Genomic DNA, 27,573 nt, shown 5'->3' with positions numbered 1-27,573 from the left:
GATCCATCAGAAAAATTGCTCTTGCACAATTGATTGTAGTCAACTTCTTTATGGGATAGAGGTTAAACATCATGATTATTGTTAGACACCTCATGTCCACTAGAAAAGCTGTGGTATTCAGACATTTCCCTTCTCTCTGTCCACCTATCCTTTGTTGAACAGTTTCAATAGATACAATCCTATATTTGTAATTGACAAACTCCTGATCTTCTAATCCTTCAAGCCCTAGCACATCATCAATGACATGTGCATCCAAAGTAAATTCTTTACCTCTAACCCAGCAGCTTAAATCATTCTCCCTTATCACAGCATTTGAATAAAACTCCCTAATCAGGGGTTCACACACTACAGGGAGATCACTCAGAAGCTTTTCCCATCCTCTCCCTTCAAAACAGCTGGGGATAAAGGAGTTTCTTAAATCCTCCAAATCTACAAATCTTTCTTGAATAATTCCTGCTTTCAAGAAGAAATCCTTGTATCTCTCAAAGTGTTGAACCGACCTAAACAGATTAGAATCCATTTTCAATCTTTTGTCAGCCTTCTTTGCAAGAGTTTTCTTCTTCGGAGGTGAGGGAGCCATCTGTGAACAATTAGAAGAGGCCACAACAACATAGTACAAAACATGTGTAGAACAAAACAGAACTTTGTTAGTGACAAGGACAAAAATGCCTTCACTCAGATAAACTTAAACAATTAAACCTCATGCTACTGAAATCAACCACACAAATGAACAGGCTTAAAAAGTGGACACATAAGAACAACAGGGAGAATGCAGGGGAGAAATAAGGCAGCAGAGATAGAAAATATCCTAAAGACAATGTGATGAGAAAGACATGACTCATAAATAGCATAGTAAAACACACAGATGCTCTCAATAGATTCACACTATAGAACATGCACATTCAACACAGTAAACTTCACATCCACAATAGGAACATTTTGAATCAACTCATCAGCACAAGTTCAGATAAAATAAAAAGAAACACTTAGCTAAGCACATGATGAAGACCAAAAAGGAAACAACTAAAATAATTTCAAACTCAAGCAACAACATCCACAAGCTAAGCATGAACATAGAGCAATATCCGAAACACAAACCCATCTCAAAAACATAAACACATGCCAAAAATCAAGGGGGAAAAAGACAAAATCAAGTAGAAAGGAATTCAAGAATGAAAACCCATACCTGTTACTTGAAGATTTTGAGTAGAAAATATGCAACAATGGAGTTTGGGAATGGGAGCACGGAGTGTTTGGGAAGGAGATAGTTGAGAGAGAAGATGAATAGTCATAAAAGTTCGTGGGAAAAACTGAAAAATATTTAAAAAATGCCCCTATTTTTGCCAAACACGCGTTTTTCGCGACTGAATAGAGTCGCCACAAAGTCGCCAGTTCAAGCCGCCAAAACACTCAAAGACAAAAGTTCGAAAAAATTTTCTAAGTGATTTTCGCGATTGGAAGGTCTACCCACGAGAGAGTCGCGAGCTGAGCCGCGAAAATCTCTGAGTAACCCTCGTGACTAGACCTTCCACTCGCGAACAAGTCGCCAAAAATGACATGCGAAGACGCGACTGAGGCTCGCGACTTGACCTACTCGCGACTGAGTCGCCAAAACAGGGCAAAAATGGATTTTTGAAATTTTCAGATTTTTTAAACAAAATACTTTCCAAAAACACCTAAAACATTCAAAAATCTTTTTGTGCTTGAATTAACAAAGATTGAGCATGTAAAAACACATTTCATCAAGTACAATCACACAAATGAATATGGCATTTATTGAACATAAACTTGTGTGTTGTGTGTGGATATCAACAATGAGATAGTCCTTAGTCTAATGTGAAATTTCAATGATCAATTCAACCAAGGCATACACAATTAGCACTAGATCAAGTGATCCATCTCAATTATAGAAATATGTATATATGACCTCCCACAAAACTTGATAACATATCTTGGAGCTTTACATTTGACTTCACTTTCAAGCATAACATTTGATCATTTTGATCTTTTGAGACAATCACCTCTCATTGTGAGAGTGATATTTGATATTTCACTTGAAAGAACTAGCTTTTGGCTTTTTGAATAAACATTCACTTTAGTATAAGGTCGCTTACCCTTTTTCCTAGTCGAATACTAGAATGTGTGACAGGCTTTTGCAGTTCAAAATCTCTTTTATTTGGAGATTTACATTTGGTGAGCTCTTCTTAGCAAAAATAAAAATAAAGAGTGGAAAAATATATAGACACAAGTCTATGCAAGTCTCAAGATCATCATAACCATTCACTAATCATTCATGACAAGATTGAAGATCTATTTACAACAATCACATAGATTTCAAGATTTCTCCCACAGTGATATGAGTGCAAAGAAACAAGCAATGCTCGAAAATGCACAAAACCATTAGCACAAAGGTACAAGGCAAAACAGGTTTTGAGACAAAAACTCAACAATGTCAATCAAACTTTTTAATTTTCTAATTTTTATGTGATTTTTGGATTTTTGACACTAGAAGAAAAAGATTAATCAAAAACAAAAAAATATGCACAAAAAGACAAGCAAATAACCATCAGCAAAAACAACAAGCAAACAAACAAATATCGTCGCAAAGTATAGGAAGTATTAATGCATGGACATGTTGTAATGCTTATGCATGAGTACCCTTTTTCACCCACACGTCACTTGTGTTTGGGGTGATTTCCTTATAGGATTGGGTACGGGAGTTAGGGCTTTCAAACCTTCGTGAGAAGCTTTCCAAGCAGTTGGTGAATGCACCTATCATCTTCATCACGTTCATCATTCCGGGATCGCCATTTTGATCTCTAGATTATTCACCTACCCAATTTCTTCTATCATTTCTAGGTCCTCCTGACCTTTGAGGAGTTGCACTATTCTTTGCTCTCAGCTTTTGGCAATTTGGCCGAGTATGCCCTTGAAGTCCTCAATGATGACACACATAAGTTGATCTAGGACCTCTTTGTGGTCGTGGACGAGACTTGGCACGAGATTCAGACCTGCCCACATACTGATTGCGGGGATTCAACAATCGTTGGTTTTCCACATTCTTCTTCTCCTCCATCTTGAGCTTCTCAGCAGTAAGGTCAACTACAACTAGATCTTTAGCCTTTACAAATTTCACTTTTTTAGTGACAATTCCAGATGAGCTACTTCCTCCGGTATATCCCAATCCGGATTTGTCTGAAAAACTCTTTTGAGATGAAATAACATCATCTACCTTCTTGGTGGTGACCCTCTCTATTTTAGCATTTGCTTGCACAACCTCTTGTTCAAGAAATCTCACTTTTGTGTAAGTTTCTGACAGCTCACCATTCAGTGTTTCTATCTCACATTTGGCCTCCCTATATCGGATTAGGAGACTTTTATAATCCTCCTCTGCCTTCTTCATTTTTCTCATAGCAGCCTTGGCCACCCTTGTGTACTCACCCGATTTCTCCAGGAGTGAGTTATAATTCTCTTGAAGATTGGCTGTGCTTTCATCTTCTTCAGCATCTGATTCTTCAACAATTCCCAGTGATTCTTCATCACTATGTTCTCCAAGGTCTTGTACAAGCAGATTCAACTCGTCTGAAGGCTCAACATGAGCAATAGTCATAAAAGCTGAGTAGTTCCCCTCTCCATCACAGCTTTCTTCAGATTCTGAGTCAAATGAATCCGAGTCACTCAATGTCGTGGCATACACTTTGCCTTTCGATTTCAAATAATTCGGACATTCCTTCCTAAAGTGTCCATGCCCGTTACATTCGGAACAAGTGACACCTTGTGTAGGTTGGGATTCTTTTCCATCTTTCCTTTTGAATTCCTTTTTCTCCCTTCCTGAACTTTGGAATTTTCCTTTATCACCAAATTTGCCATTATTTTTGAATTTCAAGAATTTTCTAAAATTTTTAACAAGGTATGCAACATCTTTGTCAACCACATCTTCTCCTGATGAGCTTTGATCTTCCACCTTCTCATTAATGGTCTTAAGATCAAGAGATTTACTCTTCCGTTGATTGGGCAGCGACATCTCATAAGTCTGAAGAGAACCAACCAGCTCCTGGACTTTGATGTCATTAAGGTCCTTGCTCTCTTCAATCGCTGTCACTTTGGTGCGAAAACTTTCCGGCAATGATCGATGGATCTTTCTTACAATTTTAGAATCCTGTGTTTTCTCTCCCAAATTGTTTTTCTGACAACCACCTCATTTAGCTTCCCATAGAAAGTGTCAAAGGACTCATCCTCACTCATTTTGAGCTCCTCAAACCTAGTGGTCAGCATTTGCAACTTGGTGTCTTTAACTTTCTTCGTGTCTTCGTAGGTGGTTTCCAAAATCTCCCATACTTCTTTGGCAACGGTAATGTGGAAGATCCTGTGAAATTCATCTGGAGACACACCACAGAAAATAGCATTGAGTGCTTTACTGTTAGCATTAGATGCAGCGAGTGCTGCCTTATCCCATGTGGATTTGGCTGCCTCAGGTCTGGTCCAACCAATCTCAACAGCATCCCAAACAGATTCATCAATAGAACACAGAAAAGCTCTCATGCAAACCTTCCAAAAAGTATAATTACTACCATCAAAATATGGAGGTGCATTTAGGGATTAAGACCGATCCATCTCAAAAGGGAGTCAAGGATCACACAATGGTATTGAAACCAATAAAAGTGTACCCGCTCTGATACCAATTGAAAGTTCAAATATGTGTATAAACACCCTTGAACGTTTAGACCCCCAAATTACATCTTAACCAATTCAAGCATTATGTCAAACAATTAGTGTGCGGAAACTTAACATAAGCTATAATATGGAATTGGAAAAACTATCTAAGCCAAACTAAAAACACAACCCACAGCAGTTAATAAAAGGCAAAGATAAAAGGGAAGGAAGATGCAAACACAAAGACAACACGCGATGTGTTATCGAAGAGAAAACCGAAACTTTCGGCGTAAAACCTCTCCGCCGCCCTCCAAGCGGTAAACAATCCACTAGAAAATATAGTTGGGATACATGGACAGCAATAGACCCTCCAAGCCTAATCTACGCAGTGAACCTAAGCCCTCCAAGCTTCTTGCTCCAACGAGATTACGCCGAACCTTTTTCTTTTCTAGCTTCTCGGATTTCGCTACTAGACCGTAGTTTCAACTAATGAAGATTGGTTCCTTCCTAACTACTTCCCAGAAATCCAAACAGCTCTCTCACAGTGATGAATATGGTGAGAACAAGGTTTGGTAAAATGCCTCTCAAGGATTTGACAATGGAGAGGAAGAGAGTTGAGGAATTTGAAGAGACTCTAATGTATAGATTGTGGGTGAATCAATCTTGTTTTTCTTTAGGGTTTCTCTCTCAAAATTCTCTCTGGAAGCTCTCTTACATTTGTGGGTAAAAGGGGTATTTATACTGGAGTGGGAGAGGAATGTGAAACGTCAGGATTTACAAAACAGGGGTGGCTCGCGGCTTGACCTCGTGACTTGACTAAGTCGCGAGATCCAGTCGTGAGATAACCGTATGGTCAGTTGTCCTGTTTTGTCCTGTAGTGCTCCAACTAGCATGACTGTTCACCTTCCGGCATGCTTGGCACATGTGCTGCGTTTGGCGGCTTGCAGCCGCAAGTCACCCGCGAGGCCAAGCCGCGAGTCTCTGTTTTCTTGCACATTCTTGAGCAAACTTCACTCTATCTCACTCACTACTCTTACAACAAGCCCACCTAAATACAGGGTTATTAAATGCTGAAATACAAGCAAATTTGGCACGGAATAAAGCCAATTAGATAGTTGAATAAATTCAACCTTACAAGATTCAATACTAATTATCTCGCTCATGACCTGCATATTTTAATTAAATTATCCATTTTTAAAAAGTAAATCTTTATACACCCAATTAATGTGTTAAATGGGTAAAAAATTATTGTTAACCGAATTAAATGAGTATTAATAGGTAAAACAGCTGGGTACCCATCTTTTATTTAAAAAATAAAATCAAAACCCTTACTATCAACACCGTATTTTGTCCACCCTAATTTTCATGGAATATTTTGATTTTAATCTAAATGACAATGGGGCAGTTTTCCAAAATTTATCTAAGATTGAGTAAATGGGATCCATTTAAGTTGACGGGATGATATCATATAATAGGAAAGAGAGATAGATGTATTCCTCCTTTACTTCTCATCATCTCATGGCCAGTCTTTGGTTATAGAGGTGTGGTGGCGTTGGTGAAATGGGGATCACTCAATGATGCTGTGATCATATGTGAGGATGGAGGATGATATGAACGGTCAAAATCTGATTTCCTAGTGAGTAAATTAAGAATTGTGTTGACGGTGAGAGGGAAATTTAATTGAACTTTTTTTAAAAGAGAGTTTCAATATATGTCGTCTGCTCATGATGATAACTTTTTATCATCAGATTAAGACATCAATCGGTTTTTAGTGTAGGCGAGGATTGAATCTCAGATCTTTTATTCAATCATTAGAAATTTTACCGATTGTGCTAACTGAAACCCACAAATTTAATTGGACTTAGATGATAGTGAGATTGGGGTGACATGTCACATCAGTTTGTAAAGGGTAGGACTTGTAGTAAATATGCTGTACTTCTAGGTTCTAGCATTATTTGATGGAGTATCATAATTAGCTACGTCAGCTTTTTCCATTTACTACTTAATTATATAGACAATTTTAACACATCAAAAAGTTAGAAACTAAACAGATACAATTTCAAAATATTAAAGACCAACTTGACACATATGGCAAACTTTGGGACCAAAATGATAATTTCTCCAAAAATATTTTTAAAATCTTACCAATCTAGCTAGAGGCCCGTTCTAGACAGGATAATTTTTCATTTTCAAACTGCTTCCATCATCACTAGTAGATGGATAACAATGAATTCTATTATTGTTCTAGAGATTGGTTTAGAATTATTTTTTCATTCTTTGAGAAAACCAAAAATTAAGCTAAGACATCACCGCCACATTGCAGGCTACTTTCTCTGCGTTCTTCCTCATCCATAGTATCACAAAGTGCTCTACCCCTTGTCTCTGGTAAACATGCTGCAAACAGTCCACAACACCCTATAACCAACCCAAACACCATATAGGATGAAATTCCATTTCTTCTCTCAGCAGCCACTAGCATCGGACTAAATACACCACCAAACACAAGTGCTTGTCTCACCAACGAAGTAGCTGAGTTCCTCACAGAAGTAGGGAACAACTCTATTGTGAATATGAGTAATATACTGAACGCAGAACAAGCACTAAAGAAAGATACTAGCTCAAACCCAATCTGCAATCTTGTGCACTCCTTACCTTTTAAAGCACACATGATACTGAAAATCCCACTAATGGTAGTGAAAGCAAGCACAGAAAATTTTCTGTTCAACTTACCTATAAGCAAGATAGTGAACAATGAAGATGGTATCTCAGATAAGGCATTGAATGTGACACTCAAGTAGAGATTGAATGGCAAGTTTCCTAGGCCTAATGGCATGCCATAGTACACCATTCCAATCCCAAAAGCTATCACCATAACCGGTGACAACCTTTTAAAGGCCCATTTTTTCTGCATCAACATTGTGATAGCTGAGTAAACATTCCCATTATGCCAAGTTACTTGCTCAAACGAAACCTCAGAGAAGCTCAAGGTTGAACCACCACTATGGCTTGGTGGTGCAATGCTTTTCAATATGGCCACTGCTTCTTCTTTACGTCCATGAACAAATAGCCATCTGGGTGACTCACAAACAAAGAAGTGAACTAACATAGAATACAAGATTCCGGGGATAGAAGTCCATAAATAAAGAGATCTCCAAGATGAGCCTTTATTCCAATATGCTATAGCTGGTAGTGATAAAAACCCTATTGTGAAAAAAAAGAATCCTATCACACCCACTTGGCCTCGCCACCTTTTTCCCACAAGCTCAATTGTTAACACAAGTGCACAAGTTCCAATTGTTGCACGGCCAAACCCACAAACCAATCTTAAAGCTGAGTAAGCCCATATGTTGGTGGAGAAGACAGTAAGCAAAGAAGATAGAGACATAGTTAGGCATGAGAGAAAGAGCATGTTTTTGCGACCAAGTGAGGAATCAGCAAGTGTGGCAAGAACGAGTCCACCCACTACGCAACCCATGAAGAAAGACGATGCGGGCAAGCCAGTGATAATGGAAGAAGAACACTGTAAGTTCCATTCCGATATGATTGATGTATAGGAAGGCCAATCCCATGCCCATGAATTTTTTGGAATATAGCATATATTGGAGACTGAGTTGCAACCAAGTTGATGACTAGTACAGTGCCATGTTGGGTATGCATCAGTGAAGACACTAATGAATGTTTGTTGCGCGTCAAATAGCCATGCAAAGGATAAAAGTAGGATTTGGAAGAATTGGGCCCACCCAAAATCTCCTATATACCTTTCAATGGAGGAATCAAGGGATGGATGGTGTTTCTCTATAGGTGGAGGGGTGCTTTCTGACTCGGCTGAGTTGGGTTGGGAGAGAAGTGGAGTTGTATTGGCCATTTGGAACTAAGTTTATGCAAAGGTAGAGTGTGAATGAGAGGTCCGTGAATGAGTGAAGTCTTTTATAGATGTTTTAGGTCGTAAAGAGAATTTGTCACTTCTACTTCCAACTTCACGTACATAGCATGAAATGTCAAAGATACAAAGTCAATAAAAAAAACTCATCCATGATGATATGCCTACACCTCACACATCGAAATTTAAACACAATAATTGCTTCAATCACACTAGTTTACATTATTATCTCACATATATTCATATTCATTATTGTTACAGAAATATCTACCATGTCTATATATTTTGACAAATAAAGTAGATGTGAAAAAAGAAAAAGAAAAATAGTGGATGTATGAGAATTATAATCCATTACTAAAGGGAGATGTTGTTATTATCCTATTTTGTAGTCGTCCTGAATATATGCAAACACACATTGTTAGAAATGCTAAATGAATATTATTGTATTTCTCAGTGAATAAAATATACATGAGTGCCTTTATATAGGAGGCAGAATGTTTAGTACGAGTGTAGTACAAGTATGTATGCTATACAAGCAAACAAGGTGGGTCTAAAGCCCACTGACTTATTACACGTTAACACACATAATAGCACATTTGCAAATTACCTCAAGGTGGGTGTGAGACCAACTTGAGGTTGTCAACCAAAGCATGAAGGCGTCCCTTAAGATGTGACTTGGTGAAGATATCTGCAAGTTAATCTTTAGAGGAGACTGAGAACAACTTAAGAGCACTATGGACAAGATGATAACGGATAAAATGACAATCAATTTCTATGTGTTTAGTTCGTTCATGGAAAACATCATTGTGAGCAATATGAATGGAACTCTAGCTATCACAATAAAGAGGAGTAGTGAGGATGTGGACACACCTAAGTCCTTAAGAAGTCATCACAGCCAAAGGAGCTCAGATGTGGTATCAGCAAGGGCATAATATTCTGCTTCAGTACTGTAGCAAGTCACAAGAGTTTGTTTCTTATTTCGCCAAGAAATCAGAGAAGAACCAAGAAGAAAGCAATAACCAGTGGTGGACCTGCGATCAGTGAGATATCTTACCCAATCAGCATCAAAGAATGTACGGAGAACAAGAGGAGACTGAGCAGAGTAGAAAAGGCCATGGAAGAGAGTGTCCTTCAGGTATCAAAAAATACACAGAACAACAGCATAGTGAGTTGATCGTTGAGCAAACAGATACTAGCTCACCTGGTGAACAGCATAGGAAATTTCTGGATGAGTGACAGTGAGATAAACTAAGCTGCCAACAAATCATCTGTAAAGAGAGGTGTAAAGTTGTGATTTACAAATATGTATTTTGTTGGCTTTTATTCCGTGCCAAATTTGATTGTAATTTTATTCAATTTTGCGTACCTGTATTTGTTGTGGGATGTGATTGTAAGGGTTGTGTGTTAGAGAAAGAGAGAGTGTGAAGACTCAAGTAAGTGAAGCTAGAAGACTTCTCGCGGGTGTCTCGCGACTAAGCTTCCCGCAAAGTGAAGCATGTGCCTTGCACATGATTGGAATGCGAAGAGTGTACAGATGGATATAGCTATATCTCACGAGTGTCTCACGGGTAAGGCCTTTCGGCGAGACACCCGCGAGACATTCTGTTCTGGCAGTCTGTACTGCCTGATATACACTTTTTGTACCTTATTATATATACTCATATTACCCACAAATGAGAGAGTGAGCTTCTGAGAGAAAATCATAGCTAAAACACTTGAGAGTTAGAAATTGTTATATCAACAATTCTCTACACCTTTGTTTATGGGATTTCCTCATCTCCTACCTCTCCATTTCCATACTATTGAGAGGTCAATAGCCTAAATACTTACCACACCTTTTGAGAGTGTCTAGTGAGGTTTTGGTACTGTTGGGAAACATTGGAAGAAGCCAAGGATGGCAGATGTAACATGGAGCTTGTTGCGGGATCCGGAGAGCTAGACAAGACACAGTTCCGAGAAGCTTTGTTGGAGTAGGAGCTTGGAGGGCTTAGGTGTAGTGGGTAGATTAGACTTGGAGGGTCTCTTACTAACCCATGTATCCCAACTGATTGTCTAGTGGATCGATTACCGCTTGGAGGGCGGCGGAGAGGTTTTTCGCTGAGTTCTTTGGTTTCCTCTTCGATAACATGTCTCGGTATTATCTGTGTTTGCATCTCTCTTCCCTACTCTTGTTCATTTCATTTTACTGCTGTGTTGCTTTAAATATGGATTAGAGTAGCTCTCGTGTTTATATGCTTGTTTTTACACTATTCCGCACTTAGTATTAAGTTAATGTAAAATCAACCAAGCCGTAATTTGAATTGGGGGTCTAAACAAGCTCTTATGTTTTCACACATTTCAAGCTTTCAATTGGTATCAGAGCGGGTACACTTGATTTGGTTTCATTACCTAAGTGTGATCCTTAACCCCTTGTGTGTTTTGCCATGGGTAATGCTTTGTATGCTTCTATGAATGTTATTGATTGTAACATGCCATGTGTTTGTGAAAACGCCTCTATGAGTGTTTATCCTCATGATTCTGATGCCATGTTACATGAATCTATAGGTGTTGTTGATATTCCTAACATCAAACTCTTGAAGAAAGATGCTAAGAAGTTTCAAAAGAAGTTGAGTAAGTTATTTTGTGAAAATGATGATTTGATTGCTAAGCTCAATGAATCTAACAAATTAGTTGAGAAATATAAGAATCTTGCTGAAATTTCTCTTGAAAAGTTAAAAGAGTTTGAATGTTTGAATATGGACTTGGATGCTAAACTTGTTTTGTCTAACAAACTTATTGATGATCTTAAATCTGAAAATGAATCTCTTAAGATGCATGCCAAGTGTTTGATTGCTGAACCTACTGCTAAAAATGATGATAATATTTGTTGCAATCATGTTGTAGTACCCGATTTTGTGCCTATTGTGTGTTCTACCTCAAAGGATAAATCATTGTACATTCTTCCACATAAAATAAACCAAAAGGTGGAAAGAAAGGCTCTTAAGTCAAAGCCTTTGTTTAGATCTCAACCTAAGGTTTTGGATGGATCTAAGTTTGTTCCAACTTGTCACTATTGTGGTGTGATTGGTCATATAAGACCTCAATGTCATAAGTTGAAAAGGGAACAAAACCATGTTACTAGATCCCTTCCTAAAAAGCCTAGTGGACCTAAACACATTGTTTGTCACCATTGTGGTGTCTTTGGTCATCTAAGACATCATTGCTCTAAGTTTCATGCTCTTAAAAGAATTAAAAGAAAATGGAAACTTGAGCTTCTTGGAAGTTGTACTAAAAAGGGTAAACCGAATTTGAGTGAAAATAGCATGTTATTAAAGAAAGTGTTTAATGCTCTTAACTCCTTGTTTATGTGCGTCTCCGGTTCTCATTCTTCCAACCCTCGTCTCACTTCTTATGAGACACTCATCCAAACGGTTGGATGAGGAAGGGTTCCTATGGTTGAGATTGTGCTCTTTTGATCCTTGATCTAATTCTTTTGATCTTTGTAGGACCCTTCATGCATTAGATGCTTTATTGTCATGCATTTGTACATCTTACATCTCTTTATATGCATTGTTCTGTTTTTGTTTTTTATCTTACTTTTATGTCTTTATTTTGTGTGTGTAAAAATCCAAAACCACATAAAAAGTGAAAAATTCAAAAAGTTTGACCGTATAAGTTTTGAGCACATATCACATGTGAGTTTGGCCTAGTATCTTCGTATTAATGGCGTAGTGCATTTATGAGCTTAGCTTGTTATGTATGCACATATATCTTTGTGGGAGAAATCTTGAAAACTATGTGTGATTGTTGTAAATAGATCTTCAAACTTGTCATGAATGATTGGTTAATAGTCTTGATGGTCTTGATACTTGCATAGACTTGAGCCTATATCTCTTCCCACTTTATTTTTATGTTTTTACTATAAAGCTCACCAAATGTAAATCTCCAAATGAAAAGAGATAATGAGCTGCAAAAGCCTGTCGCACATACTAGTATTTGACTAGGAAAAAGGGAAAGCGACTTTTATATTAAAATGTATGGTGCTTAAAAAAAAAAAAAGCCAAAGGCTATCTCTCAATGTTAAAATATCAAAAATTTCAAGCACCAATCTCAAAAAAGGATGTATTGTTCAAAAAATGATCAAATGTTATGATTTGTAAAAAAGCCAAATGAAAAGCTTCAAAGATTTTGTAATCATTTTTGTGGGAGGTCATATATGTTCATTTCTATAATTGAGATAGACCACTTGATTTAGTACCTGTTGTGTATGATTTGATTGAATTGATCATTGAAACTTCACTCTGGTCTACGGACTATTCCACACTTGATTCACACACACAATACACAAGTTTAATGTTCAATGAATATCTATTTCATTTGTGTGATTGTACATGTTCAAATGTGATGTGTGTGCGCTTAACCATATGTGGATCAAACCAAAAAGATTTTTATTTTTTTTGTTTGCTTTTGGAAGTGATTTGTATCACCCATGTTTTTCAATGTTTTTCAAGTTGTTTTTGTATGAAAAACATGTTTTTTGGGTGTTTTCATAACCCTTTTCATATGTAAGTTCAACTGGGAGTTAAATGGTCTAATTTTAAAGGCTTTTCAGCTTTGGATAGAGAGTTTTGCGATTGTTTCGCAAGTAGCTCACGAGTAAGGCTTACCCGCGAAAAATTTCGTGAGTACTTTCGCGAGTTAGCTTCCCGCAAAAATTTCCAAATCAGCTTTTTAAAGGGCATTTCGTGGGTCATTTGTTTTAAACGTCTCTCATCTTCTCCCAAACCTCTGTTTTAATATTTCTACATCAAAACCCAACTAAATTCAAGTGTTTTTCATTCCATTAACATCTCTAAGGTAATCTTTAATACTTTTCATTGATTTTGATCCTTAAATTATGTTTTAGAGGGTTTTATGTTCATAGTTGGGATTTTCTCAAATGGAAGTTGGAAAATTTATTTTTTGTCAATCTTTTTTATTGGGCTTTGTTTTAAATGATAATTTGCTTTGGATGTTGGCCCCTTGTGGCAAAAATAACATGTATTAAGGCAAGATTTTCATATGTTCTTGCATTGTTTATCATACATGTGTAGTGTGTGCACTCTAAGTGTTTGATAAAATGCCCAAATGGCATTTTCTCGTTGTCTTGGACTCCGATGAGTACCAAACTTTGGGGATCACCATAATTATTCATGTTTATCATGTTTTGATCAATGATGGTGTATTTTATACACTTTGCCCCGTGAGTGCTTATTCATGCATTGGTCATGCATCTCACATGCACACTAGTTGCACCTTTGTTGTACACACTGTAACACTTGACATGTTTTGCATTCATTGATGCTAGTTAAGTCTTTTTAGACCTTTTAGCTCATATTACATGTTCTTATGTCCTTGTTATGCCTAGGTTTATATCTTGGTCCATCATCCTTAACATGTCATGTTTACTTTATACTTTGTAGGATTTTTTTTTGATGTTTTTGCCTTATGTTTGAGCTTCATTTTCTCATTCATCTTGCACCCCTCATGCATTTTTTTTTTTAATCCTTGTCATATCTTCTTTTTTTTCCCACCTTCCTCTTGATTCATTTGTCTATTCGTGACAAAAAGGGGGAGTGTATACTTTCATCATTTCTATATGACTCTTGTGCACATTCTTAGGGGGAGAAATTCTACCTTGTGCACATTCGTAGGGGAAGAAATCCATAGGGGAGATGCATATATCAAGGGGGAGAAGACATTCTTTTGTGTTCTATGCTTTATTGCTCTCATTGCATCGTGTTTTTGTGTTGAACATGCATACATCCTTATGCTTGTTTGAATGATCATTTGCTTTGCTATGTGATCATTGTAGTCATTTCTATATGACTGTTCTAGTGTATAATCAAGTTGCTCATATGTTTCACATCATGGTTACTTGATCGCAATTTACTTGTTACATTATATTTGTCATTTTATTACTTGCTTTACCTTGAGGGTCTAATGTGTTTTGTGCAAGTGTTTCAGGTTACAGGTATATATGTTCCAAGTTCATCACAGCTCCTATGATTCATGATAGGGGAGTGATATGATAGGCAGAGAAAGAGCTTTGTGCTATATTAACTATGTTTGCTTTGCTCATAGTTCATGATTATGCTTAGCTATTTAAAAGTTTGTGACTATCTCAATACTTGTGTAGCATTTTCTTTGTACTTTGAGATATTGCTATAATGTCTTGAGTACTTCACACTTGTGCCCTGATAGGATTATTCCTAGATGCATATACTTCCTGTATTTTGCATTGGTCGTGTGAGTGGACATGCAAGTAATCATAAGTGATTGCTTTGTTGTAAATGTCCGGATGAACATTTACTTGTTATATGTTCATTGGAGTCATTCTTTAATGACTGCCCTTGTTTGATCAAGTGTTTGTTTGCATGATATCTATTGTTTACATACTTGATCGCACTATGCTTACTCTTGTTCATACCTTGTGTTCATCTTGTCATAAGCTTAATGAAAGTTTTGTTTATGTGCGAGTGTTTCAGGTTATAGGTATAAACTGCAAGTGCTTCACAGTTTCTAGATTAGGTGTGAGTGAGTTTTGCCTTTGTTCCTAAACTCACGTTTAAGTCTAGAGTCTGTTGTTAGGGGTTTTGTCACGGAATAGCCAAAGGGGGAGATTGTAAAGTTGTGATTTACAAATATGTATTTTGTTGGCTTTTATTCCGTGCCAAATTTGATTGTAATTTTATTCAATCTTGTGTACCCTGTATTTGTTGTGGGATGTGATTGTAAGGGTTGTGTGTTAGAGAGAGAGAATGTGAACACTCAAGCAAGTGAAGCTAGAAGACTTCTCACGGGTGTCTCGCGACTAAGCTTCCCGCGAAGTGAAGCATGTATCTTGCACATGACTGGAATACGAAGAGTCTGTACAGATGGAGACAGCTGTGTCTCACGAGTATCTCACAGGTAAGACCTTCCTGCGGGACACCCGCAAAACATTCTGTTCTGCCAGTCTATACTGCCTGATACACATTTTCTGTACCCTCATTATATATACCCATATTACCCACAAATGAGAGAGTGAGCTTCTGAGAGAAAACCCTAGCTAAAACACTTGAAAGTTAGAAATTGTTATATCAACAATTCTCTACACCTTTATTTATGGGATTTCCTCATCTCCTACCTCTCCATTTCCATACCATTGAGAGGTCAATGGCCCAAACCCTTACCACACCTTTTAAGAGTGTCTAGTGAGGTTTTGGTGCTGTTGAAAAATATTGGAAGAAGCCAAGGATGGCAGATGCAACATGGAGCTTGTTGCGGGATCCGGAGAGCTAGACAAGACACGATTCCGAGAAGCCTTGTTGGAGTAGGAGCTTGGAGGGCTTAGGTACAGTGGGTAGATTAGGCTTGGAGGGTTTCTTGCTTACCCATGTATCCCAACTGTTTGTCTAGTGGATCGATTATCGAATTCTTCAGTTTCCTCTTTGATAACACGTCTCGGTGTTATCTGTGTTTGCATCTCTCTTCTCTACTCTTATTTATTTCATTTTACTGCTGTGTTGCTTTAAATATGGATTAGAGTAGCTCTCGTGTTTGTATGCTTGTGTTTACACTATTCCGCACTTAGTATTAAGTTAGTGTAAAATCAACCAAGCCATAATTTGAATTGGGGGTCTAAACAAGCTCTTATGTTTTCACACATTTCGAGCTTTCAAGAGGGATTAGACAATGGTTCCCCCCCCCCCCCTGAAAGAGTTAGATGGCATTAAGTTCAATTGGAGTGTCAACAATCTTGTTATTAGTGAGTCTAGCTCGAGACAAAAGTTCAAAAGCATACTTGGCTTGAGTAAAATAAAGACCCTCTATGGAATGAGTGATTTCAAGACCCAAAAAGTAACTGAGACTCCAAGATTTTTCATCTCAAATTCTTGACTGAGAAAATCTTTGAGTTCTTGAATTCCACTGAAGTCATCACTAGTTATGATCATATCATTCATATATAGGAGAAGCAAGATGGTGCTTTTGTCGATGCGACGAAGAAATAAGGCAGAATCATAAGGACTGACAGTGTAACCCAAGTGAAAAATGGTGGAGCAGAACTTGGCAAACCAAGCTCTTAGAGCTTGTTTAAGGCCATAAAGAGCACGTTAAAGGTGACAAACCTTGTTTGATTCAACAGAGAGACCATGAACAGGTTGCATATAAACTTCTTCACTTAAATCCTCATTAAGGAAGGCATTTTTGACATCCATCTAAAAAAGGTCTCATTTATTGGCAGTAGCAACAGCTATAAGGGCACGAATAGATGAGATACGAGTAACCAGAGCAAAGGTTCCTTCATAATCAATCTCATACTCCTATGTAAAACCTTTGGCAACAATACGAGTTTTATATTGCTCAATGGACCCATCAGAGTGAGTCTTGATCTTGTAGACCCACTTACAACTAACCACAGATTTCCCAGGGGAGAGAGTCACCAAATCCCAAGTATGGTTTTTAGATAATGCATCAAGTTCCTCTTTCAATGCAATCTGCCATAAAGGGTCAGTGGAGGCCTCACGATAGGTGTGAGGCTCGTGCAATGTAGCAAGAGCAGTATAATAATGATAGTCAAATAAATGTGCAAGAATGGATCTTACCCGAGTTGAGTGATAAGGTGGAATGTCTTATGCAAGATCTTCAGGCGGAGTAGGCGCAGGGGATCCAAGTTTAGGGTTGGGTAGCTCATTTTCAACCTGTTCATCTTCCACCTGTTCATTAGAGGGTGATCTAGGAGAGGCATAAAAAATATCTAGTGGTTGGATAGAGAAGTCTATAGGAGGATCAAGAGTAACTATAGAAGGAATATGTGGCTCATCTAGAAAAAGATCTAAGACAGAGGAGGTAGATAGGGAGGCACGGAAGTAAGAAAGCTCCACAAAAGAGCGATGTTCCCAAAAGACAACATTGTGGGAGATACAGAGACGATGAGAGACAAAATCATAATACTGGTACCCCTTTTGAGTTTCGCCATAACCAAGAAAATAAAAAAGTCTAAACCAAGGCTCAAGTTTGTTATGCTTATATGGCTGAAGAAGAACGAAATAAGCAGAATCGAAGGAGTGAAGGTGGTGATAGTCTGGAGGTGACCCAAAAAGATGCTTATATGGAGTTTGATTTTGGATAACAGGATTGGGAATGCGATTAATAGCATGAAGAATAGTTTCACCCCAAAAAGAAGTAGGAACTTTGGCAGAGAGAATGAGAGCACGATTAGTGTCAAGAATATGACAAAGTTTTCGTTCGGCTCTACCATTTTACTGAGAGGTACTTAGACAAGTTAGTTGGTGAACAGTGCCATAGGAATGCAAAACAGTTTAGAAAGCATATTGAGTGTATTCAAGAGCATTATCAGATCGAAAAATTTTGATATGTTTGGAAAATTGAGTTTCAACCAATTTTACGAAATTAGAATATATTTGCAACAATTTTGAACGATGTTTAATTTGAAAAATCCAACTATAGTGAGAATAATCAACAATAAAGACAACAAAATATCAAGATCCACCAATACTAGAGACAGAGAAAGGCCCCCAGGCATCAGAATGAATTAGGTCAAAGATATCAGTGGACATTGATTCACTAGTGTTGAAAGGCAAAGCTGGTTGTTTTTCTAACTAACATGAAACACAATCAAAATTTTCTATGGACGCTGAACCTAACAAACCTGTAATAGCCAAATGTTGTACCCGAGAGGAAGATACGTGACCAAGTCGGACATGCCAAAGTGCAAGGGAAGGAATAGAGGAAACTACAGTAGTTGTAATAGCAACAGAAACAGGAGCAATAGGTGGATGACAAAGGTTGTCCATGGGAAACCTATGTCCAACTCTGGGACCAGTCTCAAGCTCCTATCCCGTCCTCGGATCCTACATAATACACCTAGAATAATCAAAGATAATGTGATAACCCAACTCAGCTAATTGCCCCACAGAAAATAAATTGTAAGAAAGGTTAGGAACGTTAAAGACCCTAGGAACCGAGAGATTGGAGGTCGAGATAGAACCTATATTATGACCAAACATTGTGGAACCATTAGCTGTGCAAATATTAAAAGGGTGTGGTGCAGGTTCAAGTTAAGAAAATAAGGATGAGTGAGGTGTAATGTGGTTGCAACAAGCAAAATCCATAAGCCAAGAGAAAGGAGACATACTGGATGAAACTGAGAGAGAAGAGGAATAAGATGCATTACCAACCATACGAACGGTATTAGCAATGATGTTTTGAAGGTCAACTGTGGAAATGGTGATAGTGGATCCGGAAGACTTGGACTTTGTGGAGACAGGAGCCATTGGTTGGATATTCTCAGTGTTAGCAACAGTAGCAATAGAAATGGAAATAGCTAATTTGTTGCGTTGATGGCAAGTCTCAATATTATGACCAAGACATTTGCAAAAATTGCAAAAATTGTTTGTTGGATTATCAACAACGATTGTTGTAATAAAAAGAAGACCTATCCTTATTCTTCATTTATAAGCAAAATATGCGAAAATGAAATCTACACAAAAAACTGGGTAAAGAGCACTTGGAGTGCAAAAAGTCAAAGTCAACAATCAACGGTACGGTCAACGAAGTCAACGGTGATGACGCAAGCAGGTGACTAATGTTGATGTAAGCAGATGACTGGATGATGATGATGTGGCAGTGATGACGTGGCTTGATGACATTACTAAGGCTGACGTGGCATAGATGACTTCAGCAGATGGAGTTTTGGCGCGTGCAGGCATATGATGATACCGCCAATACTTGTAGGGGCAAGTGGAGGCGCATGACAGGTCCGATGAAGACATTTTTTCACAAGCGAGCAGATCAGAGAGAGTACTTTCTGATGGTGCAATCTGTGGTCTGATCAGAGAAGCAGAAGTGGTGGTAGTGGCAAGGCAGTGGTCTTTGATGTACTATAGTTGCGGTGGAGGCAGCGATGACAACGACGACTGCAATGGATGACACCCAAGAAGACAAGATTGCTTAAGAGCAGCACACTAGAAGATTAGAGTAGTAGCTTTAATACCATGTTAAAAATATTGAATGAATATTATTGTATTTCTCAAAGAATAAAATGTACATGAGTGCCTTTATATAGGAGGTAGAGTGTGTAATACAAGTATGTGTGTAGTACAAGTATGTGTACTATATAAGCAAATAAAGTGGGCCTAAAGCCCACAGCCCTATTACACGTTAACACACATAATAACACATTTGGAAATTACTTCAAGAATAGAGCATCGATATCTTGTTAGAGTTAGTGATGACTCTTGCAATTAAGGCTGTCCATGGGTCGGTCTGGGTCGCGTTTGTGCCCAACCTGAAACTACCTAACGGAATTGGGTGGCCGAAAATCTCACCCGTTGCCGACTGATAGACTGGTTGGATCGGGTAGATCAAACCTTCAACAGGTGGTGGACGGGTCGATCAGAGTCATTGTTCAGAGAAAACGATGAGGAAAACCCAGATTTAGTGAAAATCTCATCGGATCTACCTGATATCTCACTGGGATCTAGGTTTTTGTCAGGATTTGGAAATTTTTTCACCGGAATCTAGATATTTTTCGATCAGTTTGGGTTTTTTGGGTTTTGTGGGAGGGAAACCAAAACCAATCCACTGGAGTCAGTTTTCTAGCAGTGAAGGCCTGCCGCTGACCACTGGAGTAGTCGAATCGGATCCGGTCAATTTCTTTAGGTGGGTCGGATTTTCGGATGTGTTTGGACAGTCCTACTTACAATATAGGATATTCTCCATTTCAAAAGATTCATTTCATGATTAAAATTTTATTTATTAGATTTAACAGCATACAAAATATCATATCATTTAAATAATTTTTTGAGGGATATTATTTAAAATTTTTAAATGACCTGAAATTAGGAACAGGGAGGCTTAGTCATCATTTAAAAATCCCCATCGAGTTATAATATTTGTTAAGATAAGCTACTAAAGTTAAAACACAGACTTAAAAATCTGGCTTTGGTACCATTTGAAAATTTTTTTTGTTGTAAATCCTCTCAAATTATTGTGAGGAGTAAGGACTGCATATTGGTCATTATTATTCTCTTTTGGGTACTTTAGGACTATATGTTGGTGCTGCTCAATTATATTACCATTGTAGGATCCATATATTTATTTTTTCAAACGAAATAAAACACATACAGAATTGTAACTTATAGGTAAGTAAATATTCTTATTTATTTTTATAAATAAATTAGTAGGAAGAACTAAATCTTGTGGAAACTACGGAATTCAAAGATCTGTTGCCAAATATGCAGTGGTAAGCTAATCATTGCTGTTTAGCCACTAGCTTAAAGGAATAATATATATATATATATATATATATATATATATATATATATATATATATATGAAAGAGAGTTACACAGGATTGATTTGTAAATCCTCAATTTCCTCATATACATTTTACTAGCTTAAAGCATTTTTTTTTTCGGAATTGTTTATATATATATATATATATATATATAAAACAAAACCGTTTAATATATTTGCTCTTATATACACCACTTTTTCTTTTTTAATATCCTTTTTTATAGTTAAATACTGGGGGAAAAGATTGTGAGATTAAAAAAATGGTCATGCTAATGACTGTCCTTAGGGCAATAGTTAACAATTCATTTTAAGAAAATTTTAACACCACTTTTATGAAAAATGAAAAAAGTTATCAAAACATTAATTACTTTTTTTTTTTATAAAAACTTTTTTTTAAATGGATTGTTCATCAATGTCCTAAAGACATCCGTTAGTATTTCCGTTTAAAATATATATATATATATATTGAAAAGTAAAATATATATATATATATATATAAAAAGAAATGAAAGGGAGAATATTATCAGTCTTTGCATAACTGTGACTCACGACTTTGTTTTTGGTATTCGAGCGAGTAGCATGTGCGCCAAAGAAATCCCAGATGCTAGATTGATTAAATATTGAATTTAAGAAAGCAACTTGTCTCCATCCCTTGCATGAATCATCAATTTGCGTTTGGAAGCTAGTAGTTATCAGTTGGCTTATTGCTTAAATTATGTATTATTTGTGAGTCTTACGTAAATACGGAAAAAAAAAAAAATTCAAACTTAACTTAATGTCGGTAAAACTTTTTTTTTGTCTAACAAGTTAGGTAAAGTAACTGTTTGGGAATCCTACCTTATGATTCTTGTACAAAGTAAGATGCTTTTTGCCTATTGCAGATCCCAATTTACTTTTATGTTGCCATAGTACTTTAAAAAAATATATATAGTGAGTTTCAGTTAGTTTAATTGATAAAAATTTTTATGATTGAATAAGATATTTGAGATTCAATTTCTACATATTCCAAAAACCGATTAGTGACTTGGTCTAATAATAAATAATATTTCATTCAACTTTTAATTTTTATTTAAAGTATTTTGACCAAAAAGTTTTCAACAAAATATTAAATAAAATGTTCCTCAATACATTCATGAATTTGAAAATGGGCTGGCAAATATTCCTAACTACGGTTTTATAGCGGCGGATCAAATTTGGACTTCCCTTTATACCATGCCAGCTTTGTCATGAATCATTTTCTGCCGACTGGTGTGATTCATGCCCAAGGAAAAAATAAAAATATGAATGAGAAGAATTTTATTTTAATTTCCCTCATGTCAAAGACTCAAAAGGCCTTTAAAATGTGAATATATAAATAAACAACGTATAGATATAGTGCTGCTAAAGTTTTTGTTTTTGTTGATTACATTATACTTATTCATTGATTTGGAGTACCAGCTAACTATCTTATTTACTCCCTTTTACTAACCCTCCGTCCAAACAAGCTGAAAATATTAACTAACCAAACACCCAAGTGCATGCGATGCTTATAAGTGTTTTGTCCATTAAATGACACGCATTTTTGTTAAGTAAATTCCTACGGAGGACCGAATAGTTTCTGAAAGAGTGGAAAATCAAACAAATCCTTAAAGTATTTAATAAAAGAAAATAGAAATATTTGGAATGACACAAAACGTTTGACATATTCTTATAGATGGCACTCACTCTCAGTCAGAGCCACCCATTATTGTAGTAGCAATATATTGAAACCGTAATCACCATGGTAATGATATGTGTGTAAAGTTGAAGAGAACATAATAAATAAACTTATTAGCTGGAATTGTATAAACAATGTAAGGGTCCTATTTTTATGTGTTAAGTATATTTGAGATTAAAACACACTTTTTATCTATTTGAGTCTTAATTTTATGTGTTCAAGAAAATCAAGAAGTTATTCTACAAGAGGTATTATTAAAGATACAAGAACACTCAAAGAACTACTCAAGCAAAGCTAGAACTACACATCTCGATGCCTCCTCGATAGCTACCATTCTATCAAGATTCAATGAACCTCGATAGATAGTTTGACACCTCTCAATCTATCAAGTTTCGGGTATTTTAAATTCCAAGATCAATTTTCTACCCATGATGACAAGGCTTCCTAGGGTTTCGTGTATTAAGGTTTCATGCATGGGGTTCTAGAGCATAAAAAAGCTATTTTATAATCGTCATCATATACATACACAGAGAGACATACAGAGATACACGCTTAATAGGAGTTGTTGCGACTTTTTGTGCTCCTAAGGGTTTTGTGCCAGATACTTCTAGATCTTTAAGCATGGATTGAACAACTCTGCTAAACTACAACAAGTAACAATTGTTGTGGTGTTAGTCACGTACTCGAATCCGTGCAAATGAGAAATCTCTACAAAAACAAGTTGAATTGGGCATTGGAGTTTATATTGGCATAGGTCAGTAGGTTCTACTATAGGTTGATACTTTGGGATAGTTTAGTTGGGGTAAAATTCCTTGCACTTGTAACCACTTGTTTCTTGATTAGTGGATTCTTCAGGAGTGGTAACTTGAAATTCACCTGGTGAGTTTTTTGCCTACAAGGGTTTTTCCCATCATGATCAAATTGCCGTGTCAAGCTTATTTTCTGCTGCACTTAATTTAGTTTGGTGATTTGCTTGTGCCTTAATCTGATTTGCATGTAATTTGACTAATTAATCAATTTTTGGTAATTGAATTAATTAACTAGGATCAATATATAACTCAACAAACAACTTAACCTTGGTGGAATGAAAACTAGTAAGCACATTTGCCATCAAGATGAACATGAATTTTTAAAAGTATAATGATTATCCAACATAGTATTTACGTACAAATTAAAATCGTGTTTTCAAAACACAAAACACTATTTCACTGATCTACAATTATCACTGAATTTTTTTTTTCCAAACACAATCACGATTTCAAAAACTATGTGCAACAATAATTAATATTTTGAAAATGTCATTCCTATGGAGTAAGCCTTTCACATCATTACAGTGTATTTTCTCATACTTGCTTTGCATTTATTAGGAAATTACTAAAGTATTAAAGTAACGACTAAAGAGCACTCCCAAATGTTAGGGTGTTAGGGAAGAGGTCTCTTGATAGACTCAATAGATTGCAGTTGGTAAGAGAACTGTGTCTTTTGGTCACCAGGGAAAAGAAAGAAAAGAGATTTGATGGATTTGTTAGGGATGGGCTGAGCAGGCCAACAAATTAAGACATGTTCGACTTGTCATGTTGAGCCCAATATTTAGTCTGCCCAAAATAAAACCTAGAAAACAGAAGCTTCTGTTTTAGATTTTCTTTCTTTCACTCTTTGTAGGTGCCTTAATCGAGTTTGGACCTATAATCGTCTGAATCTTCATTTGGCTCCATTTGTGGAAAACATGTATTTATCTTAGACAAAATTTGTATGTGTAATGACCCAAGAAAAAGCATTAATCGTATCTATCTATGTCATACCCCAAAAAATGTTATTTTTTTCTTAATATTTCCATTTACAGGGCAGTTCTAAGTTAGAGAATCCATAATTCACTATTTATTCGAGTGCATTCAATTAGTGCTGATAATCTATTGTAAAATGACTATAACTAGCTTCTTCTAGATATTTTAAATTGCAAACATTTAGATACATTGCTTAAGAGAGTGTATTGTGTGTAGTATAACTTGACTCACCCCCCCTTAAAAGTTACCATAGCTTTTGAGTAGAGTTGTGGTGTGTCTTTGTGTTAGAACTCATTTCTCTCTCCCTTGTATGTGTATGCGTTTGTTTCTCAAATATATATATATATATATATATATATATAACTTTCCTTTTAATATATATATAACTTTCGTTTCTCTCTCCCTTGTATGTGTATGCTTTTGTTTCTCAAATGGTAAGGTTTTTTATCAAGTTATTTTCTTGAATGGGACACTCTGGTGTCATTTGTTTTTGTTCCACACCAATCTTTAACCATTATTTAAAGAACAATAAACTTATGCTCAAAGAAAAATAGGAAAGAAAAAAAAATGTAAGTAATGATTATGATGTTATATAAAATATTTAGATTTGAAAAGGTGCAAATTAAAAAAAAAAAAATTGTAATATTCTTTCTTGCTTTACTCATATATTTGGCCATTCTTTTAGGTTCTTCACAGTTTGTAGTTCAACAGTGAAAATATTCTGCACAAATGGACGGTGGCTTTCACCCCTCCTCTTATTTTCATAAACTGTGGAGAATTCTGTCAAATTGGGGGACAGACAGGACCGGACATGGCTTTCTTTTGTTTGAGCTAATAGTATTCTCACGCTTCCTTATCTTCTAAATAAAAAGCATAACTCTTCTCTACAGCTTACTATGCACGCAGGCCTAGCAACCAGTCATTCAAATACAGACTGCTAGAAGCCTAGAAGTTAAGGGCTTAAGACCACCAGTACTTAAATGATATTTCTGCATGCAATAGTCATCTAAGCATTAGCACAACTATTCCAATATGGAAGTATCAAATTCTAACCAAGTAGTCCTCCCCTCAATGTCTCTAGATGAAACAATTGAACAAATTATAGGACGTTTTGGGTGTTCACAGTTCATGCAAGCCATCCTCGTATCAGTACCAGCGTTTTTTGATGCACAACAAACATTCATTAGCATCTATGCTGATGCTGTACCAAAATGGCATTGCAATACCTTTGATACATCATGCAACCCAAAATCCAATATTTGTAAACTCCCAAGAAATTCTTGGTCTTGGGATGAACCTTCTCATTACTCAATCATATCAGACTGGGGTCTTGAATGTGCTAGTTCATTCATCACATCCCTTCCTGCTTCATCCTTCTACATTGGCAGCCTAATTGGTGGCTTCACTCTTGCTATACTTGGTGACTTTTGTCTTGGTAGAAAGAATTTGCTTTACCTCTCAAGCCTAATAATGTCCGTGACCGCGCTTCTCTCAGCCTTCTCAACAAACATTTGGATGTACTCGAGCTTGAGATTTGTAAGTGGACTTAGCCGTTCATCAGTTATAACATGCACTCTTATTTTGATAACAGAAAGAATTGGAAAAAGGCTGCGTAGCCAAGTAGGGACAACGGCATTTTTCTCTTATGCTCTTGGGTTATTATCCTTACCAGCTGTAGCATATACTAATAGAGGTTCATCATGGAGAATCCTCTTTCTCTACACTTCCATTCCAGCAATCTTTTACTATATCATAACTTATTTCTTTGTCTATGAGTCTCCTAGATGGCTTTTCATGCAAGGGCGTGACAAAGAAGCCATAGCAATATTGAAAAGAATTGCATCCATAGAAGACAGAATTTTGGACTCATACCTATCCAACATTCACCACAGGCAAGAAATACCAAAGGTTCATCCTTATAAGTCCATGAAGGACTTATTTAAGAGAAAATGGGCTTTGAAAAGGATATTAGCAGCTATGGTAATTGGTTTTGGCGTTGGAGTGGTATACTTTGGCATGTTACTTGGGGTAGGAAATTTGGATTTCAGCATTTATTTGAGTGTCATATTTAATGCCTCATTGTTAATACCTTCAAATTTACTGACCTTGTTCTTTATATCAAGATGGAAAAGGAAAAGTTCATTGTTTGCCTTTTGTACAATAAGTGGCATATGCAGCATAGTCTGTGTCATTGTAGGCAAAGGTAGAAAAGGCATACAAATTGGGCTAGAACTAGCATCTTTCTTTAGCTAAGTTTGGCATTTAATGTGTTGATAATATTCACAATTGAGTTGTTTCCAACAAGTGTGAGGAACTCAGCCACATCGTTGGCTAGGCAAGCTGTTGCGCTTGGTTCAGTGTTTGATCCGGTATCAATTTCAATAGGGAGGAGAAATGAGTTTCTATCTTTTGGGATTTTTGGATTGACAATATTGTTGTGTGGGTTCTTTGTGATCGTTTTGCCAGAGACAAGGGGTAAAGCTCTTTGCAACACCATGGATGAACAAGAAAGCAAAGATAGTACGATGGTGTGATTTATATAAACATATAATGCATGGCACCTCGGAGCTATATATAGAGCAGCTTATTTGTTTCTTTTCTTCTTCTTTGGGTTGTTTTGTTGTTTTGTTGTTGTTTCTATCTAGTTTCAGCTGCAAATAAGGAGAGTAAGGGATATAACGAATGGTGCATGACACCAATACATAGAGAGCAACTCATTGCATAAACAAAGTAATTTTTTTTTTTTGTTTATTTTATTTTGTCTTTTTAGTTTCAGTGTCAAATAAGTGTTGTTCTCCCAGAGAAATGAAATCCCGCGATGGTGAAAATCATATGTAAGAAATCTGATTAGCGAAGCTATATATTGAACCCTCAATAACGACTTGCATTGGTTTTATGAGGAACAACTCTTCACAAAGATCTCTCTCTCCATGAAGAGGCACAATGCTCTCTGTAAATAGGGTACAAGGTCCTGACCTCAATTCATTCCAATGCCCCCCAAATTTTCCAAATGAACGAAGTTATGAAACCATAGCTAGGTACTGCCCTTCACAATTATTATTATTATTTTTTTATATGTGTTCAATTTTTTCAATAATTTACGGACTCAAAAATTCTTTATTGAACACATTTATCCTAACGTATCCCATAAATAAATAATAAAAAAAATTCTTATATGTACTATGTAGCATTAAAGCTATATGATAGTATATTTCCACTATATTATCCTAATATTTACA

The 27,573-nt window shown here is 36.5% G+C and overlaps 2 protein-coding genes across 2 annotated transcripts; one reads left to right on the top strand and one right to left on the bottom strand.

The window, feature by feature from the left end:
- Positions 1 to 6,946: 6,946 nt before the first annotated feature.
- LOC115961523 (organic cation/carnitine transporter 3-like) lies at positions 6,947 to 8,518 on the bottom strand. The gene has a single exon (XM_031080496.1). It carries the CDS (start codon positions 8,516 to 8,518, stop codon positions 6,947 to 6,949), a length of 1,572 nt encoding a protein of 523 aa, XP_030936356.1.
- A 16,825-nt stretch (positions 8,519 to 25,343) lies between these two features.
- On the top strand, positions 25,344 to 27,304 carry LOC115962175 (organic cation/carnitine transporter 2-like). The gene has a single exon (XM_031081060.1). The coding sequence runs from the start codon at positions 25,367 to 25,369 to the stop codon at positions 26,585 to 26,587; it is 1,221 nt and encodes a 406-aa protein (XP_030936920.1). The 5' UTR covers positions 25,344 to 25,366; the 3' UTR covers positions 26,588 to 27,304.
- Positions 27,305 to 27,573: the final 269 nt, after the last annotated feature.

The sequence above is a fragment of the Quercus lobata genome, chromosome 9 (genome assembly GCF_001633185.2).
Source record: "Quercus lobata isolate SW786 chromosome 9, ValleyOak3.0 Primary Assembly, whole genome shotgun sequence".
Lineage (NCBI taxonomy): Eukaryota > Viridiplantae > Streptophyta > Magnoliopsida > Fagales > Fagaceae > Quercus > Quercus lobata.
The sequence above is the reverse complement of the archived record's forward strand: the minus strand, read 5'-3'. Positions and strand labels throughout refer to the sequence as shown.

What these genes read in the sequence shown, in the direction of transcription:
- LOC115962175 (XM_031081060.1), top strand. Translation starts at nt 25,367, where the DNA reads ATGGAAGTATCAAATTCTAACCAAGTAGTCCTCCCCTCAATGTCTCTA.
- LOC115961523 (XM_031080496.1), bottom strand. Translation starts at nt 8,518, where the DNA reads ATGGCCAATACAACTCCACTTCTCTCCCAACCCAACTCAGCCGAGTCA.